This window comes from Miniopterus schreibersii (assembly GCF_964146895.1).
Source record: "Miniopterus schreibersii genome assembly, chromosome: 1".
Taxonomy (NCBI): Eukaryota; Metazoa; Chordata; class Mammalia; order Chiroptera; family Miniopteridae; genus Miniopterus; species Miniopterus schreibersii.
Window position 1 is genome coordinate 174,012,240 of NC_138101.1, and position 26,154 is coordinate 174,038,393.

The following is a 26,154-nucleotide window of genomic DNA, read 5'->3' on the forward strand; positions in this document are numbered from 1 at the left end:
TCAAAAATCAGACAACAACCAGAAAATGTATTGGTAATATTTATATTTGAAAGTTCCCCACTGATACATGAGGTTTGGATTACAACTTATTTACAATAAGTGAGTTCTAAAAAAGTAAAGAAAGAAGGGAAGGAAGAAAAAGGAGGGAGAAAAGGCGGGAGGGAGGGAAGAGCGGAGGGGGGGAAAGGAAACCTACATTCATAGACATTGTAATACGGGTGTTTATTTCCAAGAGAAACTACTGCTGCTGTCGTGCACAAGAAGCAGCACAAATGAACATTCCACTAGTTTGAAATTTGCTCAACTTTCTCTCAAGATGCACAACCCTTTTCACTTTCAAAATTAAATACTGAGAAATATAAAACGCATTGCCAATACGCCTACGACAAAAATCCTTTGTGGCTCATTCCTTAACTCCACTCAGAGAAAGCAGCTGAGCCAGAATATAAAAATAAAAATATTGATGTGCAAATAAAACATCACCGATCACGTCTGGTGCCACCTTTTGGCTGTAGGTGACAGTCACTTTGTGAGAACATTGGTAATAGCATCAAAAGAGAGAATCTTTTCATTTCCTGGGCCAGGTCAGTGCATCTGATTAAAGGGGCAAAAAAACCCAAACCAAACAACCAAACAAACAAAACGGGGGGGGGGGGGGGAGACAAAACTCAACACTTAAAAATGCCAATAACATCCATACATTTTTTTTCCCTTTCCCACCCTCCCATCCCCACAAAAAAATAAAAAAGCTTTTAAAGCTCTAAATATACTTTTTCTTCTTCTTTCCATAGTGTGACTGAGCCTAGGGCTATACATTTAAGTCTAGCAGGTGCAATTACAAGCAGTTCCTGGCTCTGCCGCCTGGACTGTCCCACGCATAGGGGGACATACAAAATAAATTAAACCCTTCCATTCAGGCACGCAAGCCCAAGACGAAGGAGCGCAACCCTGCTTGTGAGTATCCAGCGGCATCGAGGGTATTCTTTCTTTCTTACTTTTTTTTAGTTTTTATTTTATTAAAAAACAGTCAGATGTTAGGGAGAGCAAAATATAATAAAATTTGAAAGGACAAACACTCAACCCTGAAGGATAACAATGGGACACCTGCACGAGAAAGGAATGCATGCTCCAGTCAAAGGGCGGATGGGTCAGGCCGCTCACACGGGTTTGCCAGGCCCTCGGCCGGGCCTCGGCATCACTCTGAACCACAGGGCCTCTGTTTGTTTTTCCAAAGACACTCTTAACCCTACCCCCGAAGCCAATATGGCAGGGATAAGTCTGTAGTGATCATCACTCACTAACTACAATATTTGCTATTTAAAAAATAGATTTATATATAGTTCTGGAAATTATGAAGCAAACAAAAAATATAACACAAGGATGCATTCGTCACAATGAGCTCAGGTTGCAACAGGAGAAATGCGGGGAAGGACAGAGAGGGCTGCTGCAAATGCAGCAAGTTCATCCTTAAATACGTCACATAGTGCAACAGTCAGGTTACCTCAGTTACTCTGCGCCACCGGACACAACATGACAAATGTCACATTGTCGCTTTCAGGTAAAACAGAAAAGACAGTGTTTCTTCTCAGAAGTTTCCCTATGAACTTTAGATATATATCCATAATTGCTTCTTTGAGTAGGTCTAAAATCTGGCTTTATTCTTCTCAGTTTGGAATGGCTGACACATAAATTGACATCAAGGGTATCTGTGTAGTTCTCACCTTAACTCTGAGGACAGGGTAAGATGCTAAAAAGGAGCCTGGTCTTTCTCATTTCAAACGACTGCATTTCATCCTAATGGGCGAGGTATTTCATAAACCTGTGATTTGAACCTCCACTATCTAAAAAGATGAATTAATGGCAAATGAAAGTTTCTACTGTCAAAACTAAATGTAATGCAGAGTCCAAACTAATGGGCTAAAATCAGAGAGGATTTGTTACAGATTTATTTTTCATCTTTAGTATTTGAACTTGCACCTTTGCTCCAGCACTTTGAAAGGAAATTGTTCCATCTTTGGCAGCCTCTGCCATCCTTACACTGAACCCCATGACTGTTCTTTTCTAAAAAGAAAACCTATGAATTCCATTAAGCCGTGGTGTGTTTGGTGTTGCATAGGACTCTTTTACTGCTCCTTCTTTTTCAGAACTGACAACGCCAAGTGTTGTTCCTGTTTTACAAAGTGGTTGAGATGACAATATCCATAATTAGCTGACTTTTACGCACACACTGGGACCTGATAATCCTGAAACACTTAATAGGGGAGGAAGGTCAGCGGCCTTTTTTTTCTCTTTTTCTTGGAAACAATACAACTGCATATTCTTTTATATTTAAATGGAAGGAAGAAAACATACAAGCCCATATTGATATTATATTTCTATAAGAGCAACAGTTCATATGTTCATGTTTGCTGCTATCACGATTCAACGCATGAACAGTCGGCTCTACACCATGAAGACTGCTGGACGTGATGGTTTAGGATTATCAACCCGCTGCCGCCATGTCCATAACAAGCAAAAGCATCCTGGAAAGAAGCCCCAAACACACATCTTCCAGTACATAATATGCAACCACATTAGATAAGTACATACTGTACACAGGTTTTATCAGTATTTTTATCTCCCCAAGATGTTAAGAGTCCTCTTGAATACAAAGCAGAGAGCCAATAAAATATATCTATAATACAGCCCTAGATTTTGTTTTGTTTGTTTTTTGTTTTTTTCTTAAACAATTTGGTCACAATGCACCTTTGATATAAAAGCACTTTTAAACTTTATTATTAATACTCAGGACATTAGGAATTTCCAGATTTTTTTCAGTAGCATTTGTAGAACCACTTTTGGTAACAAATACAGTAGTTAGGAACACGCATCCAAGTGAGAATGCAGAATAATGTTTATCCTGAATCCTTTCCGGCTAAAAACAGGGCTGGCGCTGCGATGAGACATAGAAGGAGAATCTACAAAAACACTGCAGGATGTTTGTTTGTTTTCCCAGAGGCTGCATCCTCTTTTGCTGGATACTTTATAAATACATATTAAAAAGTAAGGCAACAACTCCAAACAGTCCAAGCTGTTTGCTCAGCTCTATTTCCAATTAGATCCGCAATCCTGGCGATCAATTTCATGGTTGTACTGTTTAGTGTCTGTCTTTCTGATTTCAATATGGCCCAGAGGATGTTTTCTGACATTCCTAAAACATCTCTGGTGTGTGTGTTCAATGATATACGCAACTAATACTGGTCAGGTACTGAAGCCTATGATGTCCCAGTGCCTGTTTTCAAAGGATTCAAGACATTGATTTGGATTCACCATAAACTCCTGCATGAATCCAAAATTCCCTTCCATACTATGTTTATCACCTCTTCTCTTTTACTCCTAATTTTAAAACTAAAGGAGTACCAGGGCTACCTGGTTCCTGGAAAGATGTTCACTCCGTAAGCAAAGCTTTCGCAGGGGCCTTTGTGAGTCGTGGCCCCGTTCCATGTGGACATCGACTCGTGAAGAAGTGCAAAAGGAAAGATGCCAAATTACAGTCAAGTTACCCAGAGGGGGCGTCGGACAAACTTACATGGAAATGACAGTCTTTTCTTTTTCATTCCTTTCCTATAAATACATTGAACAGCTTAGCAGAAAGACAAGCTAAATTTAAGATTGTTCACATTTGAGAATTGTTTCATACTCTCTGCTAATGATAAATAAGGAACTCCCGACAATGGAATTTTAACAGCAATTTCATTAACAGATCTCTGAAGACTGCACTTTTTTTTTTTAAAGGGTTAGAACAATGATTATGTTTGCAAAGTTCTGAGAAGTCCATCTACTGTCCAAACTTTGGATTGAAGTCCTTATTTTTTTCCTTTACTTAGAGACAGGTATATACAGTGCTGTTGTAATAATGAAACAAATGTGAAATCTACTGCAAAGTTGCACAATACAGAAAACTGTTGCTCCATCTTCTACTACATAAATGTGTGACTCCACAGGTTAGTCATGTTGGGCCGCTGTTCTTGTTAAGTGGGAATTATCCCGTCGCGCCTGAGACCTCTCTTCAACTCCAGGTCCTCCAGTTTCTTCCACAGTTCCTCGCGCTCCTTTTCTTTCTTTTTCTCACTGGGGAAGAAACAAAGGCAAGGTGAACCCCGGGAGGCCGGAGGAGGTCGGTCAGCAACCGCCCAACCACGCCTCCCCCGCGGACAAGTTTGGCAGTAAGGTCGTTGAGAACTTCGGCATTAAGCTTGTGGGTATTTTTTCTTTTTGGTTTTTCTCTCTCTCTTGCTCTTTTTTTTGACACTTATGTAGACACAAAGTAGTATTAATGAACAGAGTAGGAAATGACAAAAATATTTTAAGATTGCATATTAATATTCTTTTATGCTTAATACAGAATATTAACTTCAAAATTACTGAGAAACAAAAATGGGGATCACTTATATGTATCTGTTATCCTAAAACCAACGGCACATTAGTGACTGTCACTTGGGGGCCAGTTAAAATCTAATTTTCTCTTTGTCTCCAAATAGTTTCTCAAAAGGGATGCTGGAAATCCCACCGACACAGAGAATGTAGCAGGTCGAGAAAATCTATTTCCTCTTTATGAACATCCACCTTTCCTGCACTGTGTATATTTAAACTCTTTAGCAGTGTCTTGTCTGTGCAAGTATTAACAAATCACAAAATTTAAATTATTAACTTATTTTATACTTCTATATACAACCAAATTAATTCATGGCCCCATTCCATGTTGACATTCAATTCATGAATATTCTTTCTTTTGTGATTTCAGTTTTAATGATCTGCACAGGACTGTGTTGATATCATTATATATTAAAATTTTAATGTTTCAAGCCTTCAAATTCAGTTCAATATCAACTTAACTAGTGACTTCCAGATTTTTGGGAAAATTGGTAAAATTAACCCAAACTCTGGATGTTTAAAATAGGATTAGCAAATTTTATTTTGCCAAGGACATTTTTAGATTGCCATATTTAAAAAAAAAAAAATAATGTTAACTTTAATATCAACCAAGTCAGAAGTTAATCCAGGAATACGTAGCTATACTGTAAGTTAATAAATTCACATTTATTAAAAATAATTCTCTGCACTGTCCCAAGCTTTCCCATGTTGTGATAGACCAGAAAACAGCACACCCAAATGACATCTGTTTATCCATAAATTCAGATAATTCCTAAGGGGAAAGGGGGCTCTGCCATCTCAGGTGTGGGTGATATGGTCCTTATGATACTTAACATCAGTTACAGTACAATGTTTACTCACGGAAATCTACATGGGTTAAGTGAAATTTGTATGTAATTCCAGTGCCTCATATTTTTATATCACCAATTTTTTTAAGTTATATTGATATCTATAGCAACAGAAATTAATCATCCCCCCCAAAAAAAATCTCTAGAAATACTTGAATAATTATATATTCTCATCCCACTAGTCTTAAGGGAATATTTAATTATGTAATATGGTAATTAATATTATCATTTCATAGTTAATATTTTGTTATTTTACGCCTTGTTTACTATAATTAGTTTCAGCTATCTCGAATATAATCTGCACAATATGACTTTCAGTAAGCATAATGGTTTTTCAAACAATTACCTATTTGGTAATTTTGACCCTGAAAAATTATATTTATAGGGCAAGATTAGGTAATCCTTCAAGCATTGTGGATTCCAGAATCTTAACTGTAAAAAGCAAGCTGTTTGGTATATTATCACTTTTGGTTTCTCAGTACAGTTTAAGGATAATATTAAGTCTAAATAAATGTTATCAGAGAACACTGATTTGCATACATTTACATCAGTTCTGTGGACCCTGCTGTGTTTCAAAGGATATGACATTTTTATCCGGAGGAAGAGGGAGAAGAAATTGGTAGGCAAGGCCTTAGGAACTTTATTCAACTAAAAAACAGTTTAAACATACATTAGGCTCATACTGACCTAATTCACAGTTTAAATTAAGGACCGACATCATTAAAATACTCAGCATCTTACTACTGAAACATTTTATTCATGTCTTTGATCAAAAGTTTTATGGCATTCAGTGCAAGCTGTCCCGTGGGGCTTTTCTCCAAGTGAACCTGATGCTGAGTTAACACACATCCTTTATGCTGAAAACTTTATCTTCAAAAATTCTAAATATTTCTGATATAGTTAGTGTCATGCCCATTTTTCCCCACTTTTCTCTCTGCCCGAAGGTGGGAATTTAAAAACTTATCCCTAACTTGTCAAGCTAGGGGTACTGTCAAATTCTCTCCCAATTTCAATTGTACACAGCACTAATGCTGGCATGGCTAAACAGTGTTCCCATCCCACCCACCGCTTCAGACTTGTGACACTTAAAACTGCATCTGAACGAAGGTTACTAGCCTCTTGCCGTCCAGAAGTGAAATCCCTCATTCAGTTCTTCCCTCATAGCTCCAAATAAATCTCTTTATTCTCTCCTCCTATTTCTACATCTATGGAGGACCAGTGTTTCCACCTATTCCACATAACCTTCTACTGTTCATTGGACAAAATAATACCCTTGCTTTAAGAAACATCCTCTGTCTTTAAGAAAGGCCATTCACTTTAAGTCACTTTACCATATCAGATCATCAGAATCAACTTCACAGTGTCTATTCCTGGTGTCCTTAGTTAATTCTTGTCTTTTTAAAGAGTTTGGTCTAGTTTAAATATAAATGACCAGAAAAGTTTTATTACTGAAGTACATAAATATGAATTTACCTCAATCAATTTCAGTATTTTAGAAACAAGGGCTTTAACACTGTGAATGGGATCCCACAGACTTAATGCTTACTCGGGTAGAACAATACGCTTCTAGTTGCTATAAAGGAATATTATGTACAACACACTTTTTAATGATACATCGCAGTATGAAAATGTATATTTTATCTCCTTTATTTAAATAACATTCTAAAAACACTTTAAGTCTGGGACAAGAAAAGTTATTATAAATTCAATGATTTGCAAAAACTGTAAATATAATAAAAGTTCTTTAAATTGCAGGTATGACACAACATATCCCATAACTGATATTTGTTCCACTATCGTATAAAAAGTCTCAGGCCCTTCTGTCTACAGTTAAACACTTGCCATAGTCCATAATTAAGCTGCATTTCAATATATCACATCCTGGTAACTTTTTAAAAATGACTGTGATGGTCGTTTGTCTCCTGCCACCAAACCTCTCCCCTCATTGGCTCTTCCTCCGTCGAGCGCAGGGCGGAGCACAGCAGCAAGGGGACCGCAAAGCTCTGCTCGGGAGCCCGCGCGGGCCTGCGTCTCCGCGCTCACGCCTCTGGGATCCTCTAAGGCCCGTGGTTTTACAACATGCAAAGTGGCATTTGCTTCTGTATGATCAAAGCCGAAAACCAAAGGTCCCACTCCTAGCAAACTCCCTAGGCTTTCCTCAGTGTCTCCAGTACACAGATACCACGTCTGAACATTTGTGTGCCCTCCTCCAAGTTCATATGCTGAAATCCTGCCCCCCAAAGATGGTAGTATTGGTAGGTGGAACCCTCTTGGGAGGTGATCAAGTCATGAGGAAGGTCCCCTCGTGAACGGGATTAGTGCTCTTACGAGAGGTCCCACAGGAATCGCTGCCCCTTCCGCCAAGCGAGGGCACCACGCGCAGGTGCTGGTGTGGACCAGAAAGAGGGCCCTCACCCCCACGCTGACGCCATGCTCTCGGACGGTGAGCAGTAACCTTCTGTGGTCCATAAGCCACCCACAAATGCCCATATGTGGTATTTTGTTACGGCGGCCCAAATGGACTAAGACTACATCTTTTGGAAAGTTGGACACATTGAACAAGCAAAAACAAAACTGAAGAATCACATAAATGAAATCAAGAAAGGCTTTACTCAGCCATACGCGTTTATTACAAAGGGTACAACTGGTTTTTCCCCCTTTTGGTCTTAAATATTTCAAGATTTCAAGATTTGTACAATACCAAACTCTTCACCTCCCTGTTCTTTTCACTGCCCTTTAAACTATAATGCATTTGTTGGGTTCTAGAATAGAAAACACATTCTGGGCCAAAGAGCTAAACAAAACAGTGCCTCATCCCTCCCGCTGCTGGAGTGAATCCGGATGGCAAGCTACCTGATGGTTCCCTTAAGTGGGCCTGAAATCCCAGCTCTGTGCCAAGCTCTTAACCCTGAGGCAGAAGAGAGACATTACAGCAGGGAAGCAGGAAAGAAAGCAGCCTTTTTCAAAACGACATTTTGTTACCCAGTGACACTAGTAAAGCCACGGCTAATGAGCATGCAAAAATGAACAGATAAATAAAATTGTGCAATCAGGCCACTTCGGCGAAGAGCAAGGAAAGAACTCAATAGTTTTGTGCACAGCTGACAAAAAAGCTTTAAAAAGTTACCGCTGGCGATCTGACTTGTATGTGGCTGTCAGCTCGTCAAACATGGTGCTGTTCATTTCCATAAACGCCTTCAACACGTTGTAGACTAGCGCCACGATGGCCCTGGGAAGAGAGGGAACCCGGTGGTTAGCTGTACATAGTGGGGCGCAGAAAGCGAAAGCACAAGCTCGGAATGAGCTCGTGCACTGCACACTACCTCCACCCCTTTCCATTGGAGCAACTAGAAATGATGCCCAGTTCACTTCCACATCACGTTACATTCCTTACTGTGCAAGGCAAAACGTCTTTCTGAGGGGCTGGCAGGGTTGAAAAAAGAAAAATCTAATTTTGCCCTTCTAATTATTGGTACCCAGAATAGACTTGCCTGCGGGCAACTGTTAACTTCATTTAATAAAAAGGCAAGCATAAAAATAAGGCAACCTCACCCTAAAAAGGAACACCTGTGGTAGGACTCACCTTAGAGACCTGAATTTGCATAGAATTTTATTTTTAAAGTGATAATATACATAGTTCATCAAAATCAAAAGCAGTTCCCATGGAAACCTGTAAGTTGGGCAGTTTAACATGAGTGACGTTCTAGTTGTGATTTGCATCTACCCGTCCACGCCTGCTTGGTCCCCGCGCCGACCCGGCACGTTGCTGGTAAGGTAGCGGGCGGCTGGCGGTGGCCGCGATGAGCTGCGGGGCACCGCCCCGCTAAGAGGCCAGAACGGTGGTCAAGACTCATCAAGAGGAAGGCTCCGCTCTTAGGCAGCCTGAAGCCACGATGGGCTTGACAGCTCCAGGCGAGAGTCTAAAGAGCATCGCCCTTTGCAAAAATAGACAACGGTGCTTCCATTTTGCAACAATATGCTCCAATACCTCTGAAACGGGCACTGGTAAAAGTTAGGCCCTACGTGAAATAAACTACGGGTTTGATGTTTCCAAAACATTTGTAAGAAAGGGTGCTGGCTGTGTCGCTTCCTCCCTGTGCCATCAGAGGGAAAACTTACGCTCCCTTCTGCGGAAAGGAACGACCCCCCAGATGGTAGGGGCGGCGACGGCGAAGGGCGAAGGCAGCGCGCCGAGGGGCTGCGCACTCGCTAACCCCTCTCGCTAGTTCTCGACACCGTCTGCATAAGGAGACTGAATCGTCTACCAGCTCTTTATTTTTACAAGTTTTGTTATGAAACTTTGGAAAATTTGAAAAATGAAAAATGTGTTACAGTCATAAGCAAAACTTTTAAAGCCAAACAAATTACGAATACACTGAGTTCTACCTGCTCATTTTTAATGCCGCATTAACTTTCCTCCTGCTCTACAGAGAAACAGGTAAAGCCATTCAAATACAGAATGCTCTCTCTCCCAGGGCTAGGAGCTCGGGCTCGCTGTGCAGACCGTGCACTCGATCTCCCCAGATGGTACGGCGGTGACGGGGAGCACAGACACTGGCTGGTCTTAAGAAGCCGATCTTGCCCGGCCGGGCGTGGCTCAGCGGTTGAGCATCGACCTAGGATCCAGGCGATCGGGGTTCGATTCCCGGTCAGGGCACATGCCCGGGTTGCGGGCTCGATCCCCAGTCGGGGCACGCAGGAGGCAGCTGATCAATGACTCTCTCTCATTGATGTTTCTGTCTCTCTCTCTCCCTCTCCTTTCCTCTGTCTGAAATCAATAAAGATATATTAAAAAAAAAAAAAAAAAAAGCCGATCTTGCTAAACTGCAAATCAGTTGGGACACGTCACTCTGCACCCCTTTAGCGCTTCCTTATCACTGCTTGCTGGACACTCTCGTGGGCCCCGCTCCACCTCCCCAAGACACCTGTGCTTGAGCCTCTCAAGCTCACACGGCTCAGAGCTTGACAGGTGCTTTTGACATCTTTGTTCCTTTTCATGTGACAGACAGACCCACACTCTGAAAGGGCTTCCCCCATCCCACCTGCCTGCCAAATTCCTTTAAGATTCAACTGGCACATCACCACCCCGCCGATGTCCACAAGCCTCTGCTCTCGCTCCAGAGCATCCCTGCATCTGCTGCATTCACAGGTCAGAACCCTCAAGTAAACTGATACGTTAACAGAACACACAACACTGTTTCATGAAGTATCTGTTTACCTGTGGGTCTAGACAACTAGTCAGTGAATTTGTAAGAGGTAGGGATTTTCTCTTTCCACACATCTTTCTTTAGCAACAAGCACAGCATCTGGCACATCGCAAGCACTCAAGACATTTTATTAAGCAAAAGAGAAGGAAGGAGGGAGAGAAGAAGGGAGGGGGAAAGAAACTGAAACCTACGGATTCCAATGTTCTTTTGAAATCCTATAAAGACTGGAAAACATGATGGGAAGGATGACATTCGAGTTTTCTTCTATCAAACTCATGATGTATTCATTATTCCAATAATAGAGTGCCCTTTCAGCCACCTTTGAGAAAAGAAAAATAAAACGTTAACAGAGAGAAAGGGACAAAAGTAAAACAACATTATAATCTCGAAACAAAAGTGTTTTAAGACTATTTTATACTACTCAAACAAATGTAAAATTAAATGTCAATCACACTGTACATTTTTGTGGATTTAATTTCTTTCAGAAAGTTCCAAAGTGGTTCATCAATTTGGGGAAGGAAAGAAGTTTTCCTACCTATTTCTCTTCTCCTTTCACACTGCCCATTTCATCTGATTCCACGTTTCCTCCACATATCCCCCAAGCTCCGGATACCCTTATTCCCTGTGCCACACAATCTCCCCACCCCTTTAGCCCCCTTCCTGGCTCACCTCTTTCACCCACACAGCACGTGGCTGGCACTCAGTCAACGGCTGCAGAGAAAAACCCAGCTGCCCAACCCTGCAGAGCAGTCCCCTCGGCTAAGCACCCCCTATGGCCGGCGCTGTGCCTGCACTGCGGGTAGAATGCACCACCCTCACCACCTGAGGAGCAGGCACTGCTGTGCCCATTGTACAGAGGAGCACACTGAGGTTCAGAGAGACTGGTAACCCGGCCAAAGTCGCATTACTAGTAAATGGTAAAAGCTAGGACCTGAGTCTAGTGCCCAGACTCTTTCCAGGCTTCATTTCTGTCTCCCTTCCTTTGACTAAATAAACCAGGGGAAAGTCACCCAATTTCTGGACTCAGGGACACTGGCTGTACATATGCCTGCTTGCTGTCTCAGATCCCTTTCCTCTGACTGCCACACTATCAACTGACTCTATAATTCAACAGAATACCTCAAAAAATAATCTAAAACAATAAGAATCAAAATAAGTCAAAATCTCCAAAAAAAATCTAAAATCTCTCAAAAGGGTAGCTATATGGGAAAGGGGAAAAGAGTGGCTTCTTTCATTCAATCAGATTAAGAAATTATGTTTTGACTTAATACATTTAATTTTAAATCAATTTAATAAAACAGTACAAGATGCACCCATCAATACACTTTGAGAAATTAGAATCTTTCTATTTACATTATTCAACTTGGTTCAAAAAAAATCCTGGGGCTCATGAGGCACTAGCCCAAGAGTACAAACAAAACAATTACTCATTACTGAATGTTTACTATGTGCCAGGCACTGTGCAAAGAGTTTCACATACATATTATTTAATCCTCACAACCAACACACTGAGTAGGTGCCATTATTTCTATTTTGCAAACGAGGAAACTGAGGCTCCAGGTCACATGACTGGCAGGCGGCAGGCTCCAAAGTCCCTGCTCTTAACCTCTTTGCTCTGTTGTCCCTCCGGAGCTCATAGGCCGGTGGGGAAAGGGGGAATCCAGGAGCCTGTCCAAGGTAAACTGTGATCAGTGCCGTGCCAGATACAGAAACAAAGTGCTGGAGCAAAGGGCAGGCAGAACCACCCAGATGGCACGGGAGAGGAGGCGCGCAGGACAACACACGAGGTGGCACTAAGCTGGGCTTTGGGCACTGCAGGCTGAGGGACTTACAGGAAGGGAGGCAGAGGCGCCATCACAGACAGGGTGTCTCAACCACCAAGCACATCTGTGCCTGACACAGGCAAGGAAAAGGAGGGGAGGGGAGGGCAGGAATCAGACGAGACTGCCCTGCAACTTACAGCTCAAAGGACTTTTAGAGACCACCGGAGGATGCTGGCAAAGGGGGGAGCGAGGCTTTTCCTACACCCAATAATGAGCCTAAATTTACCTGCCTCCTAACACTCACAAGCATCCTAATCTCTACCTATCTATATGTCAATATGTAAATCACTTATAGTAAGAAAGTATCCAGTAAAGCCCCTTAAAGAAAGGCGGTGTTTTTGCAAAGTAAAAATTAACATGCCTGATACTAGGACAGAACCACTACCTTCCTGGGACCCAGGGTCCTCCTACACACACCGGGGGGGGGGGGGGGGGGGCAGTCTCTCCAGCAGGGAGCCTTCTGACCCCAAGCCACACCTGGAGCAAGCAGTGACAGGCATGTGGTCACACAGAGTAGCACTGGGTGAACCAATGAACACTTAACAAAAGAATAAAGAACCTCTTTCCTTTACTTTGTTTTGTTCTGTTTTACTTCTGTCAAATAATTTAAAATTCTTTTTCTTTCTGTTATGCACTGAATTGTGTCATTTCCCCCACTTGCCACCAATTTCTATGTCGAAGCCCTAACATCCAGTATGAGTATATTTGGAGATAGGAGGTAATTAAAGTTAAGTGAGGTCATAACGGTAAGGTCCAAATTCGACAGCTTGGTGGCCTTATAAGAAAAGAGACAGCAAATCTCTTTCCACATGCACACACCAAGGAAAGGCCCTGTGAGGAGGGGGAGAAGGTGGCCATCTGCAGGACAGAAAGGAAGCCCCCACAGGAGCAGACCACGCTGGCACTCTGGTCCCAGGCTTCCAGCCTACAGAACTGTAAGGAACGAGCTTCTGTTGTTGAAGCCAGTCTGTGGTGTGTTGTTATGGCACCTGCTACAGTTTAAATATTTACGTCACCTCAAAACTCATATGTTGAGATCCTAACCCTAAAAAATGATGGTTCTAGTAGGTGGGGCATTTGGAAGGTACTTAAGTCATCAGAGCCGAGCCTTCGTGAATGGAATCTGCCTTTCAAAAGAGGTTCCAGAGAGATGCCTCGCCCTTTCCGCCACGTGAGGATACAAGAAGAAGTCCCTGACCCGGGAGAGAGCCCTTACCTAGCCGTGCCGGCAACTTAATGTCACACTTCCAGCGTCTAGGACTGTGAGTAATAAATTTCTGTTGTTCATAAGCCACCTAATCTGTGGTATTTTGTTAGAGCGGTCCAACTAAGACAGGCCCAACTGACTAAGACGCTTTGTCTCCTTTCCGAGCTTCTGTGAATCACTTACGCCTCCCTGGTGATATTCATTTTAAAAGATTCCTGCTCCCTGCCCTGGCCAGTGTGGATCAGTTGGTTGGGCGTCATCCAGTGCACCAGGCGGTGGCTGGTTCGGTTCCCGGTCAAGGGCACACGCCCGGGTTACAGGCTCAATCCCCAGTGAGGGGTGTGCAGGAGGCACCTGATCTATGTTGTACTCTCACACTGATGTCTCTCTCTCTCCCCCTCCTTCCTCTCTCTCTAGAAATCAATAAGTGATTCTTTAAAAAAAAAAAAAAAAAAAAAAGATGCCTGCTCCTTGCCCTCCATTACACCCAACATTCTCATGAAAACTGAAAAATAAGGTAACTAATCCAGATGTTTGAGCACCACAGGCATTTGTAATATGCAAAACAGCTACACAGTATCCTGAATTTTTTTTTATACAGATGTGTTATATTATCTGAACGTAGTGGTTCATGTAATAGTTTCTACATTTTTTTTTCGCTCTGTGGTATAATCACAAGATTGTCACAAGATCACGGACATGACATACCGAGATGTCTTTAGACAACAGCCAGTGTCTCTAACTATGCAGGGTAATGACAGAGCAGGGGAAAGTCCACTGTTAGCAGTGTGCTTCTGTGCTGCCAACTACAACCTGAACAATCTCTTCAAATCAGCAGGCAGTATACAGAGTCAATTCTCTACTCTGTAACTTGGGCCTGTGGTGTTTCCACCCCAGATCGCCCTCTTCCCTCCCGCGTGGGTTCCTCCTCCCTGCGGGGCCCCGCTGAGAAAAGTTGCCCAGGTTCGCCCGCCCTGTACTCTCCCCGAGTGGCCACAAGGAGGCAGAGCGGTGCCACAGCAAGGTCCTCACAGCAGCTGCACCTATTGACTCCGCTCCCTATTAACTTGGGACCTTGAGCAAATCATTCCCTGAGCCTCATTTTTACTTTCTTCATCTAGAAAATTGGAGGGGGAGGGCCTCATAAGATAATTTGAAGTTTAGAAATAATGTATATAAAACAGCTAGAATAGTATAAAATATTAGCATTCTTTTTCTCTTAAGCTTTATTTAGCATTCTCTCTTACACTCTATAGGAAGCCTACCAGCCCACTCTTATTCAGCTACTTTATTCCAGACAAATTCTTTTACCACTCTGAGGTTCAGCGTTCACGTCTGTAAAAACCATAATGGCCTCCTTGCAGGGCGGTCATGAGAATTAAACTTACTGAGCAGAAAAGCACCATCACAGTGGCGGGCATGGAGAAGGTGCTCAAGGTAAAGGTGCTTATTGTTAAAATTATTGTTATCATTTGATAAAACAGCTAATAAGTCACAACAGGTAGCTAGCATTCATTATATTTTTTCAATACAAATACAATTTTACCAAAATAATACATGTTGCATAGGCCACTCTGGTCCATGCCCTTTGCTACTAACCTGAAAATGGGGGCTAGATACACACTTGGCAATTTGTTTAAACAAAGGTTCTTGAATTCTAACAAATTGTGAAGGTTCAATCACATCCAATATTTCTTCTAGCTCCCCAAGGAACATAACCTGTAAGTACATGCAAAACACAAAATGTCAGGCACTTCATTAAAAAATCCATAGGAACAATGAGAATTAATGAGGGTTTGCACTGTGTTAGAAAAATGTACATATAAAGCCAAACATGAACCCAGATATTAACTCATTAACTAGAAGATGTTGATCTCACACTGAAAGTCCTCACAAGAAGCTATACCTATTGACTCCACTCCCTATTAACTTGGGACCTCTGGAATTCCCCAGAGGGTATCTGTTGAGAGCAAGTTCCCTATGGTGTTGAAAATGTGATTCTATTTACTTTGGAAAATATACGTATTACATCTACTACACAGAACAGCTGCACTTAGACAATGCGGCGGGGCCCCTGCAATACAGGACTGTCTTTGTGGGCAGCTATCTCCCCCCCCCCATATTTTTTAAACAATGGGGGAGTACCCATCCTGCATGCATGTCCAGAAGCCCACAGTGGCACATGCAGGTATTTCCCAAATATTTACAGCCCTGCTCTGTGCTAGGTGCTCCTCTCGGATACGCAGTTAACAGAACACCAGGGTCGGAAAGACACAGATGAGCAGACTCAGCCCCACACAGGTACCCTTTAAACCCTTTAGCACACGCTGACCCAATCTCCACACTTACGCACACATGCACGTGTACACAATCGTTCACTATTGAGCACAATATATCTCGTGGCCTCAGCACCATGTGCCTCAAGAAACTGCTTTTAGATCACAAAATGGAGCCATATCAATGGTACAGTCAACTGTTTTAAATATAATGGAAAACTGACAGAGAAATAAAAACCAGTTACCAATTAGGCGTGAAAAAATAATTACCTTAGAAAAATTAAGTATGCAATTCAAGTATGAAAAATGACAATGTTTTCATATCTTAAGGTACATCTGGGCAGCAATGCAAACTTTTAATTTTATCTAATAGGTATTAAGAAATTAGATGAGTTTCTGAAACTGTATAAAGTAGGGTGTTGGAGAATTGACACTGATTTGGAAAGGAGGGTATTTCTGTTGAAAGCAAAATTTAGTAGACCCTTGCCATTTGGCAAGATACATAAATTCTCCCCAAATTTTTCCAAAACGTAAAACTCACAGCTGACCTTCTTTTCTGGGCCATTTTCACAGTTTCTAACCTTTCAGAAGGGTGGGAGCAGATCTGGTACCAGCAGGCTCATCTCCAAGCTGACAGACTCCCTCCCCAACAATAACCTCAGGCCGCACATGCCCAGTTAGGTCTCGGCAAAAGTACAAATCCTTGTAGGTCAGGGGTTCCCAAGGCCACTTGTAACCAACTGATCTAAGGTCTGTACCATATTTTACACTTGATTCCATCTCCACTATGCTTTAAGGTGGGTATTTGGGCAGGATGCTCTAGCACCTATCTATAGTGACAGTAAAACCTCCATCCTATGAAGGTGGTCACTAGGAAGGTGACATCAAGGGAGTGAGACAGTTGGACGTATGGCCAGGACCTGACTTGGGCTCCCGTGATCAAAGTCCAGGGTTCACGAATCAGGGAGGCGGGTTCTGGCCTCACCGCCTGTACACTGTGTGCTCGGCCAGGCTGCTTAACTTCTCTAGGCATCGGCTTCCTAACCAGTAAAAGGAGACCATCTACAGTCCCGCCCGACAGAGCTCAGTGGAGATTAAATAACTCATCTGACACACCCTTATTAGCTTGGTGCTGGCACTCAGCCAAGCATTTAGTACGCTATTAACACACTGACATTAAGCACTTACCTCTTTCTGACTACATGTTTTGGGCCAAAATTTCATTAACCCCCTAATAACCTAAAATGAAAAGAAGAAAAACAAATGACACTTAATTTCTCATATGCACTCCATGAAAAGTGGACCATAATTTGAAATTATGGGGAAAATACTTACTGGTTCTGTGAGTGAAGGATCTTTCTCCAGAAACTGTACTATGCAATATGCCAGCTGGAGAAACAAAAAAGGAAAGAAAATATTGGAAATTCTATATACTAAAGGTTCAAAAGATGTATTATTAAAACTTTCTAAAACGTTTCCAGACTTTGGTTTTAGTAACGTCACATCCAAGTCATTTTAAAAATTAAAAAATCTATAAAGCAAAATAAAAAGCTACTTTTTCAAGTCGAAGATTGACACTTAATAAGGCACCAGGGGATTTTTAAAAAAGAATATTGGGGCATGAAGTAGCCAGCTATGAAAAGCAGAGGTGAAATATCACACTTGCCTCTATACTGCAGAAGTATCCCGTCTACATACAGTCTGAGCTACATCTACGGGCTTCCTTTCTCTCTGCGCTAACCTCAACAGTACTGGGCCCTACTGTGGTTCCAGAACAGTGTTCTATGAAAAGCAGGCTCTTCCTACCAACCTTGCTGGCTGCCGAAGTGGCACATGCAACCTAAAGCAGTTCCAGGAAGACACAGCAGGTTCTACCTGCCAGTTAGAACCTAGAGAAATATGAGTTTTACATCTGACACCAACTCATCTAGGTAAGAATCCTTTTAGATAATCATGAAATGTGATACCCTGCTTCAAAAACTAGAGGCAAGATATGTAAAAGGGCTGGTAAAGATTCTTGGACAAGAAACCCACTCTTGGGAAACAACATTTTGAGGGTGCTCTAAATTAGAAGCATATGTACTAATTTTTCCTCAAAACACAGAATTTCACATTTAAAGAGGGACACTGCTCAGAAACGTGGTACATTTTTATGCAAACTCAAAACATTCCCATTGGAGGTTGGGGGGAGTCAGGGGTCTGAAACACTAAAATTAAAACATCACTAGGTCATTCATCTCCCCCCTAGTGACACGCTTACCATGCAAGGCAGTGTTAGCATGGAAACTGGAGTGGGAATAAGACAGGGTATGCTTTTAAAGTAATGGAGGCTAAAAATAAAAATATGTGAAATATTGATTTGTATACTTGTGTATTAACTTTGTGTAGAAGGTTAGAAATGGTGAATGAACTAGAAGAGGGAGCAAAGGGCAATTTATAGACTGTTGCAAAATAAGGCTGAGACAAAATATTTGAGAACATTCAAAAATGATGGCACATGTCCAAAGATCTAAATCTGAAAAACCCACATACATATTATTATACACATGTTCAATATATAATTTTGTGAACTGGGGAAGTCATCTAAATTCTCTGAAAAATGAGCTAACTAAATAAATGCTCCTTCCACTTGAAAAATATTCCCGTGAGTCTCCAATGCATTGAAAATATATATATACACACACACACACATATATATATATATACACACTTTTATTTTCTTTGGGGAGTATTTTAAACTTTAAAAAGTCTTTATTAAAAAAATATAAGTATATAACAATATCAAAGAAACACTGGGTTTGCAAACTTTACTTTGCTTCCACAAGTAGTTGTACACAATCCTACCTGGGCGTGGAAGAGTGATAAGCTCCTGACGGTATGTAAAGGGATCAGCACTTTCACCAGGAACTGTTTGTGTTCTGCCTTCAGAGGTAAAGCAAAGCCATTGATAATACTGGGGAAAAGGAGAGACGGGAATTAGCAATGTTATCACAATGAGCTATAAACTAAGGCAAACTGTTCCTGCGAGATCAGGTTAAATCTTAATCAGTCTGTGATTGGTCCAGAGCAACCCAAACCCTCCCAGTGGCAGTCAAGATTTCTTAGTGACTTCAAAGAGTACATTTAAGCAGGAAGGAAATTTAAGAGAAGAAAATCTGCTTCTGATCTCCCAGCACAGGCTCCTGTGCTCTTAAACCTAGTTGGATGATCCCCAAATCTTTTGCATCAACAACTCTTTATTCTTCCTCTCTCTTTTCCTTCCCCAAGTAGCTGCCTGCCTTGCTCACTTGAGAGCCTTTCCATTTCCAGGCATTCCCTCCTGTCCCCGACCTCTCTGCTCGGACCAAGGACAGCCCAGGGCCCGCGCAGGGAAGCCGCAGGGCGCGCCATGTGCCTGCGCCTCCTTTCCCGTCGGGGGGACTAAGGAATCGCACTGTCCGGTCTCAGCGGCTCCCCGTGTGCAGAAACCTGCGCACCAGCTGTCTCTTTCCAGCCCGTTCCACTGCACAGGAAACAGCTGCTCAAGGACTGCACCTGGGTTCCCTTGAAAATGGCAATTTTCCCGATTTATTATAAACTTGCTTTCAAAAGATCTGGCGGAGGACAGGTAGTCTAGACCCCAACAAGAGCGGGAGGCTTTGGGGTAACTGGTGTGGCTGCAATGGGATGTACTGTCCGCGCAATGCGGAGTGACCTGCCAGCTCTTTCAGCATCCCGGCGGAACTGGCGATGCACAACCGTGGGACAAGGGGACAGGAAATCGTGTTTCGGAGAGTCAGCTGGGGAACATGCTGAAGCACAAATGAGAGTATCCGATGTACAGACAGAAAGAGATCTAGGTCAGCATTTCCCTGCGCCACCTGAGCCTAATTTACAGAACGATAGTCACCTGAGATTAGCAACGTGATAAAAAGGTGCTTACCTTCCTAATATTTCCAGCAGTTCAGCTACACCATTGAAGTGTTCTGTTTCATAAACAAACCTTTAAGAAAGAGAAAGAGAGAGGGAGAGAGAGAGCAGAAAGTTAGTACACTGCGTTCAAATATTTGAGATTTACTTAATACTTCTATAAAACCACCAGTATTGCTCTCCTCCTCCCCCTCCCTCCACTTACCTTAGAAAAATATTGTTAATCTGTTTTCGGATAAATGCTCTAAGACCAAGAAACTTGCCATAAATTCTGTGTAAGACTGTTTTTAAGTAGTCCCGTTCCCGAGGGTCTTCGCTGTCAAATAGCTCCAAAAGCTGTTGTAAATAAAAGAGTGTAGCTGTCAAAATCGGCTTCAGGAAAGGATTCAGGAATTCTGCCACTCATTGTTTAAAATCCCTTCCTTCCTTCCTCAAAAGTTTACTGAGTATCTACTATGTCTATTATGTGCCTGGCACGGTGTTAGCCTTTCAGAATACAGTGATAAGTCAGACAAGGGCTTATACTCAGGTGAACAGATACATAGTAACAACAATAACCCTAACAATAATAATACGTAACACATATACAGCACTTAGTATGATTATAAAGCAATCTTTTAAGCAATCTACTCACATTATTACTGTCTATGAGGTAGTTTTATCCCCATTTTACAGATGAGGAAATTGGGGCATAGAGATGTTATGTAAACTTGCCCATGGTCTCAAAGCTAGTAAGCGGTAAGGCTGGGATTTGAAGTCAAGCAGCCAAAGCCCTAGAGTCCATAATCTCAACAATTTCACTACTGTGAAGTAAGCTACCTGCTGAGCTTATGTTCCAGATATGCAGTTAAGATAAGCCTTCAGCTCTACCAGAGCATACGAGTAAATGAAACAACCTAAACCAAAGCAATCATCATCAACAAGTCCCCGATGATGCAGGCAATGTTTCTTTCTAGACCTTGGTTCTTGTTACAGCGGTAAATAAATAAATATCTTTGTAAATATTCATTGAGGTGAACATTCACGATTTCTGTATATATGCTATATATGAATAACATTTTTAAAGTTCTCAATCATTTGTAAAGGCAATAATTCAACCCTGATAAGATCAGGTCTTATCAGGATTGAAAACATGTATCAACGCAAAAACTTGTACAAGAATGTCCACAGCAGCATTACTCATAACAGCCAAAAAGTGGCAAGAACCCAAATGTCAATCATCTGATGCATGGAAAAGCAAGATGTGCTACAATGAAATATTATTTGGCCATAAAAAGGAATGAAGTGCTGAAATATGTTACCACACAGATGAACCTTTCAAACATCAGACAAAGTGAAAGAAGCCAGTCACAAAAAGCCACATATTGTATGAAATTAACAAACTGTATGAAATGTATGGAGATCCCTCTAATATGAAATGCACAGAATAAGCAAGTTAATAGAGCTATAAAGCAGAATGCGGAAAGACCGATGTGTGTGGCGCTTCTTTGGGGGACGATAAAAATACTCAGCAATTATATAGTGGTGATGGAAACACAACTCTGACTACACTAAAAGCAATGAATTGTCAATTTTAAGAGGGTGAATTTTATGGTATGTGAATTATATCTCAATAAAGTTGTTTTGTTTTTTCCTAAACGAAAGTGGGCAGGTTCCTTTGGCTCAAGAACAAATTTAGAGACTGATTTAAATTTTACTGAGTTCTTCATACATTTGTTACCATGGCAATAAAGCAAAAACTCATAGTTCTAATGTTGACTTTATAGCAAAACACTTGAAGAGCATACAGACAGCATATAAATGAACGCAGACTACCCCAATTACCAAAAAGCCATCAACATACACAAGCATGATTGCAGGTGATTAAGTCAGAGGCTAAGACTGACAGCAGAATATTACACTCAGTGGGCAGTATTCAAATAAATTATTTACTTTTGTTTGGTGCTTTTCTTTGAATAAAAGGCAGAGTTCTTTTCTAGACTCAAAACATGGCCCTTCAAATAATGGCAGGAAGCACAAACTGAAGTGTAGTCTTCAAAAGTGGACAAATGAGACTGATACAGTTTTTGGCTACAGTGTCATCCATCCATCCATTCATTCATTCATTCAAAAACTAAATATTTCAAATGAATGTATATGCAGACACAATCTGCTTTCAGAAGGCCTAATCTAATGAGGGATGGTGGTAAATAAAAAAGAAGATAGGTGGTTCAGGGTGCAATATAAACCCATAGCAGACATATCTACTCTATTTGGGAGAAGTGATCGGATTTTGAGAGGAACTGACATACAGGCAGACCTACAAAGAAATTAGGAGCTAGAGACAGTGAAGTGTTCATGGCAGATTCAATATCACACGCCTTCGCCAGCAGCCTATCTGAAAAGAAGATGCTGTCAAAATACCTGCTATATCTGCCCACCTGGCCAATCAATCAATCAATGCCAGAGACTGTCCTCATCGCTGGGCACACGCACACACTAGTAAACAAACTTGGACTCCACAGGAAAAGCAGTGAGCAGGTCAACTACACTGTTCCACAGGAAACAGTCTAAAAAAGAAAGACGTGACCCTACAGGCAAAAGAGCCCCCGTGGCTCAGTGTCTCTTATCTACCATATGCACAAAATGATATAAGACCTCCAACCTACCCATCCTATTCCTTGTTAATGGAATAATTAACCTTTTGAGATCTATTTTTTTTTCCTTTGGTTCCTATTTTTAAGTGTTGTAAAAGAGCTTAATGAGTAATTCACAATGAACAGAAAAGGTTTGAGAGGGTGAACTATTAGCAAGACTTGAATCATCTACGCTCATGTATTGTTAACCTTAAGAGTTTAATGAAAACACAATAATTAAACAAAAACTACTGAACTGATGTTTCCATTAGGCCCTTAAAGAAAATGTATTACCAAGCACCTAACTTGAGTCATTTACAAAGCCACAAGCATTATATAGATGTCATGTTCTATGAGAAAGAAAGATAAATTGCAGTATATAAATTACTTTCCTGCTGTTCCATAGAACACACTCTTGATGGCTTTATGATGTATGAGACAAAAGAAAAGTATAATAGTGCACAGGCCAAAAAGGGGGGGTAGGATGAGCTGATTTCCAAAACAAAATACTATGTGTGCGCTTAGTCACATATAAACTGCAAACACTCCCACCAAAAAAACAATGAAAAGATAATCCTGCATCTGTACATGCCAAGTGAACTGTGCCCCCTACAATGTAACAGGCAACTGGCTGTCAAAAAAAGAAGCTGGAGAGTCTCCAAGGAGATTACAGAGCAAAGACAGACCTGTCAACATGAGGAAGCTAACAAACAGGGATGAACCGGGTAGTGATTTAACCAAAAAAACCTCCTTTAAACCTCATCATAAACCAACAGTGAAATGACAAGGGCAAAGTGCAAAAGGTAATAAGGGCCCTGGCCGGTTTGGCTCAGTCATTGGAGCGTTGGCCCTGGGACCAAAGGGTCACCAATTCGATTCCAGGTCAAGGGCACCTGCCTCGGTTGCAGGCTTGATCCCCGGGCCTGTTGGGGCCTGTGGGAGAAGCAACCACTCGATGTGTCTCACATCGCTGTTTCTCTCTCTCTCTCTCCCCCTCCTCCCTCCCCTCCACTCTCTCTTAAAAAAAAAAAAAAAAAATCAATGGAAAAAATGTCCTCAGGTGAGGATTAAAAGAAAAGCAGTGCACAACCCAAGGACAGGGACAATGGCGGGGAGAGGGACTGAGGAGAGGGATGGGACGGGGTGGAACGGGTCACTGGGGAGAAAAAGGGACATCTGTAATATTTTAAACAAAAATAAAATTTAAAAAAAAAAAAAAAGAAAAGCAGTAAGGGTCTTCCAGTCAGATACGAGGGACTGAACCCCTATCCTCTGGAACCCTCCCTGAAATGAGAGTTAAGGAATAAACATGGAAAGAACTACAGGGCACAGAGGGTTAGAGCAGATTAGACCAATCTGCGCTTTTCAAGATGGAAAGTGGGTGGCAAGGTGCAACTACCTTGGGTTTCCTCTTTGGCCACTCTGCTAAGGGCCCGTCCGTCCCGTCAGCAGGGAGAGCCGACGAGAAGCACCCGGTTCCCACCGAGAACCCTGCACGGCCATGAGGACTGCGGGGCAGGTGCATCTGACGGCCAGGGTGCAAGGAGCTAAAGCAGGAGGCGGCTCGAGTCTGCAGGAGTGACAGGGCCTCCCAGATCCGGGCCATGCGGTGTGCTGAAGGTTTACAACCAAAGTCTGGAGGCAAGAAGTAAACGAGCAAGGCTCTAGTCTTGGGGACCTTGCACACAGGTAAGGGAAGCACTTGTCGAAAATAATGGGGTTAAGTGAAACTGCATGCTGAAGAGTGAGACCTTTGCCAGCCCCCTTCCCTGACTAAGCTCCAATCCTGGGTGAGTCGGGAGATCAGAAGGTCCATTTTTAGGGAAACTGGCAGCCTCAGGAAGAAACACCTACACATATCCTAATATCAGAGTTTCTCAATGAAACGGCAAGGTCTCTACCCAACATGCCACATGCCCCCCACACATGCACACACGCACACACACAGGCCCTAAGAGGCTTTTTGATGACTAACATGTAACTATAAATATGAAGCTGAAGATCACCAAACATTCTAACATAAAAGACAGAGACCAAAACACTCATAAAGAACTCAGAGGAAACAGCCACAATGCAAGGAATAGGAAAAAACTGCAAAAGAAGAACCTCTAACAGACTCGGAAACAAATACATTGAATCCCTGAAACAAAAACAACAATTACAGATGAATATTCACAAAACAAGAGCTTTTGATAACTAAAATGTAACAGAAAAAAAATTTAGAAGGATTGGAACATTAAAATGAGAAAATCTATCATGAAAGTGTAACCAGAAGATGAGTATTATATATAGAAGATAAGAAAACTTGAGGATCAATCCAGAAGGTCCAACACATGACCGATAGAAATGCCAAAAAGGCACAGGGACAGAAAAACTGAGAAAATGAAGAGAAGGAAATTATCTGAGGAAGAATTCAATTCAAATTTTCAGAAAAAAGGATATGAGCTTCAATATACGTAGTGCTATTATGTCCTCTGCACAATAAATGAACAAAGACCCACACCAGAGCACAACACTGTGAAATTTCTGGACACGGGATGTTATTTTAGAAATATGGACATAAATATAAAGAGCAGCTAGAAGGCTTGCATGAGATTCGACTGGGGAAGGCTGAGCCAGGGAACTGCTATTTTTCATTATAACCATAAAAATATATTTGAGTATTTTAAATTGACATTACTTTGCTATTTAAAACTATTTTTAAAATTTTAAAGCAAAAAACTTGAAACAAAAAGCCCAACTGCCCTCTATTACAATAAAGAAGCTACAGCCGGGTCCTATTCCATGTCTAGAAAGGTTTTAAAGAATATCAGAAATCCAGCATTTCAAGTAGATCATCAATAAAATTAGTATTCTAAATGTTTCATCCACACTAAAATCAGATCTCCATATTTCTGGCCTTCTTTTCTTAGCTGTTCTACTACTTAAAAAACCCTACCTTCCTAATACCTTCACCCTGAACAAGCGATGCACATGGAGGAAACAGTCCAGAACCAAAAAACACGAGCCAACGGCAGCCTGGCCCCTAGGAATCGGAACAACGCAATGTGAAGGAAGCCAGCCAGTGAGAAAGCACAGCGGGGACGAGCGACTAAAACGCTGCACGTGATAAACGCCTCGCAATCTGACTTCAGGACCCCTAAGGAACTTCAGTACCAAGATTTCTCATCTAAGTCACATGCTTTTTTATTTTCTTCCCAATTGCAGGCATTCTTCTCACAAACTGGAAGTCCATGATTTAAATCTTTAAGACAACCCGTTTGGTCAGCATTTCAAGAAGGAGCTGTTGTGCTACAGAGTAACGCATTTAGTGGATGCAGGACACAGACCAGCTACAGAATCTGCGGGTCCCAGCGCAAAATGAAAATGCAGAGCTGCTTCTTCAAAAGTTGTTAAGAATTTCAAGGCAGCAACAGCACAGCGTTAAACCAAGTGCAAGGTCCTTCTAGCCCGGGCCTGTGCAACTGCACAGCTGCGCACCCATGAAGCTGGCCTGGGGGCAGCCTCAGAGCAGTGAAGCCCTTTTTTAAGGCCTCCGAGTTACAGGTGGACAGGAGGGGATGAGGTGTCTCATTGTTAATGAGTAATGGCTAGCTGATGAAATTCCTAGCAGAAATAAAATCTCCAAACTTTTATAGCATTTGCTATAGACTCTGAGAGAGAAATGTAAACATTTTAACATATTCAAGAAACTTGTTTGGCCCGGCCGGGCGTGGCGCAGCGGCTGAGCATCAACCTAGGATCCAGATCTCCAGGATCCAGATCTGGGTTCGATTCCGTTGGGGCACAGGCCTGGGTTGCGGGCTCCATTCACAGAAGGGGGCGTGCAGGAGGCAGTGGGTCAATGACGACTCTC

At 42.0% G+C, this 26,154-nt stretch overlaps 1 protein-coding gene across 2 annotated transcripts in view; it reads right to left on the bottom strand.

Moving 5' to 3' along the window:
• Positions 1 to 1,018: 1,018 nt before the first annotated feature.
• PPP2R5E (protein phosphatase 2 regulatory subunit B'epsilon) overlaps positions 1,019 to 26,154 on the bottom strand; it is a 135,427-nt gene continuing 110,291 nt past the window's right edge. For both annotated transcript variants that reach the window (XM_081151435.1, XM_081151436.1), the window contains exons 6-14: positions 19,889 to 20,019; positions 19,697 to 19,756; positions 18,619 to 18,727; positions 17,110 to 17,163; positions 16,963 to 17,013; positions 15,098 to 15,217; positions 10,660 to 10,787; positions 8,389 to 8,490; positions 1,019 to 4,110 (exon numbers count right to left, since the gene is read on the bottom strand). In XM_081151435.1, coding sequence (XP_081007561.1) covers positions 4,011 to 4,110; positions 8,389 to 8,490; positions 10,660 to 10,787; positions 15,098 to 15,217; positions 16,963 to 17,013; positions 17,110 to 17,163; positions 18,619 to 18,727; positions 19,697 to 19,756; positions 19,889 to 20,019 — 855 coding nt within the window. In that variant the 3' untranslated portion in view covers positions 1,019 to 4,010. The remainder of the gene's footprint in view (positions 4,111 to 8,388; positions 8,491 to 10,659; positions 10,788 to 15,097; positions 15,218 to 16,962; positions 17,014 to 17,109; positions 17,164 to 18,618; positions 18,728 to 19,696; positions 19,757 to 19,888; positions 20,020 to 26,154) is intronic.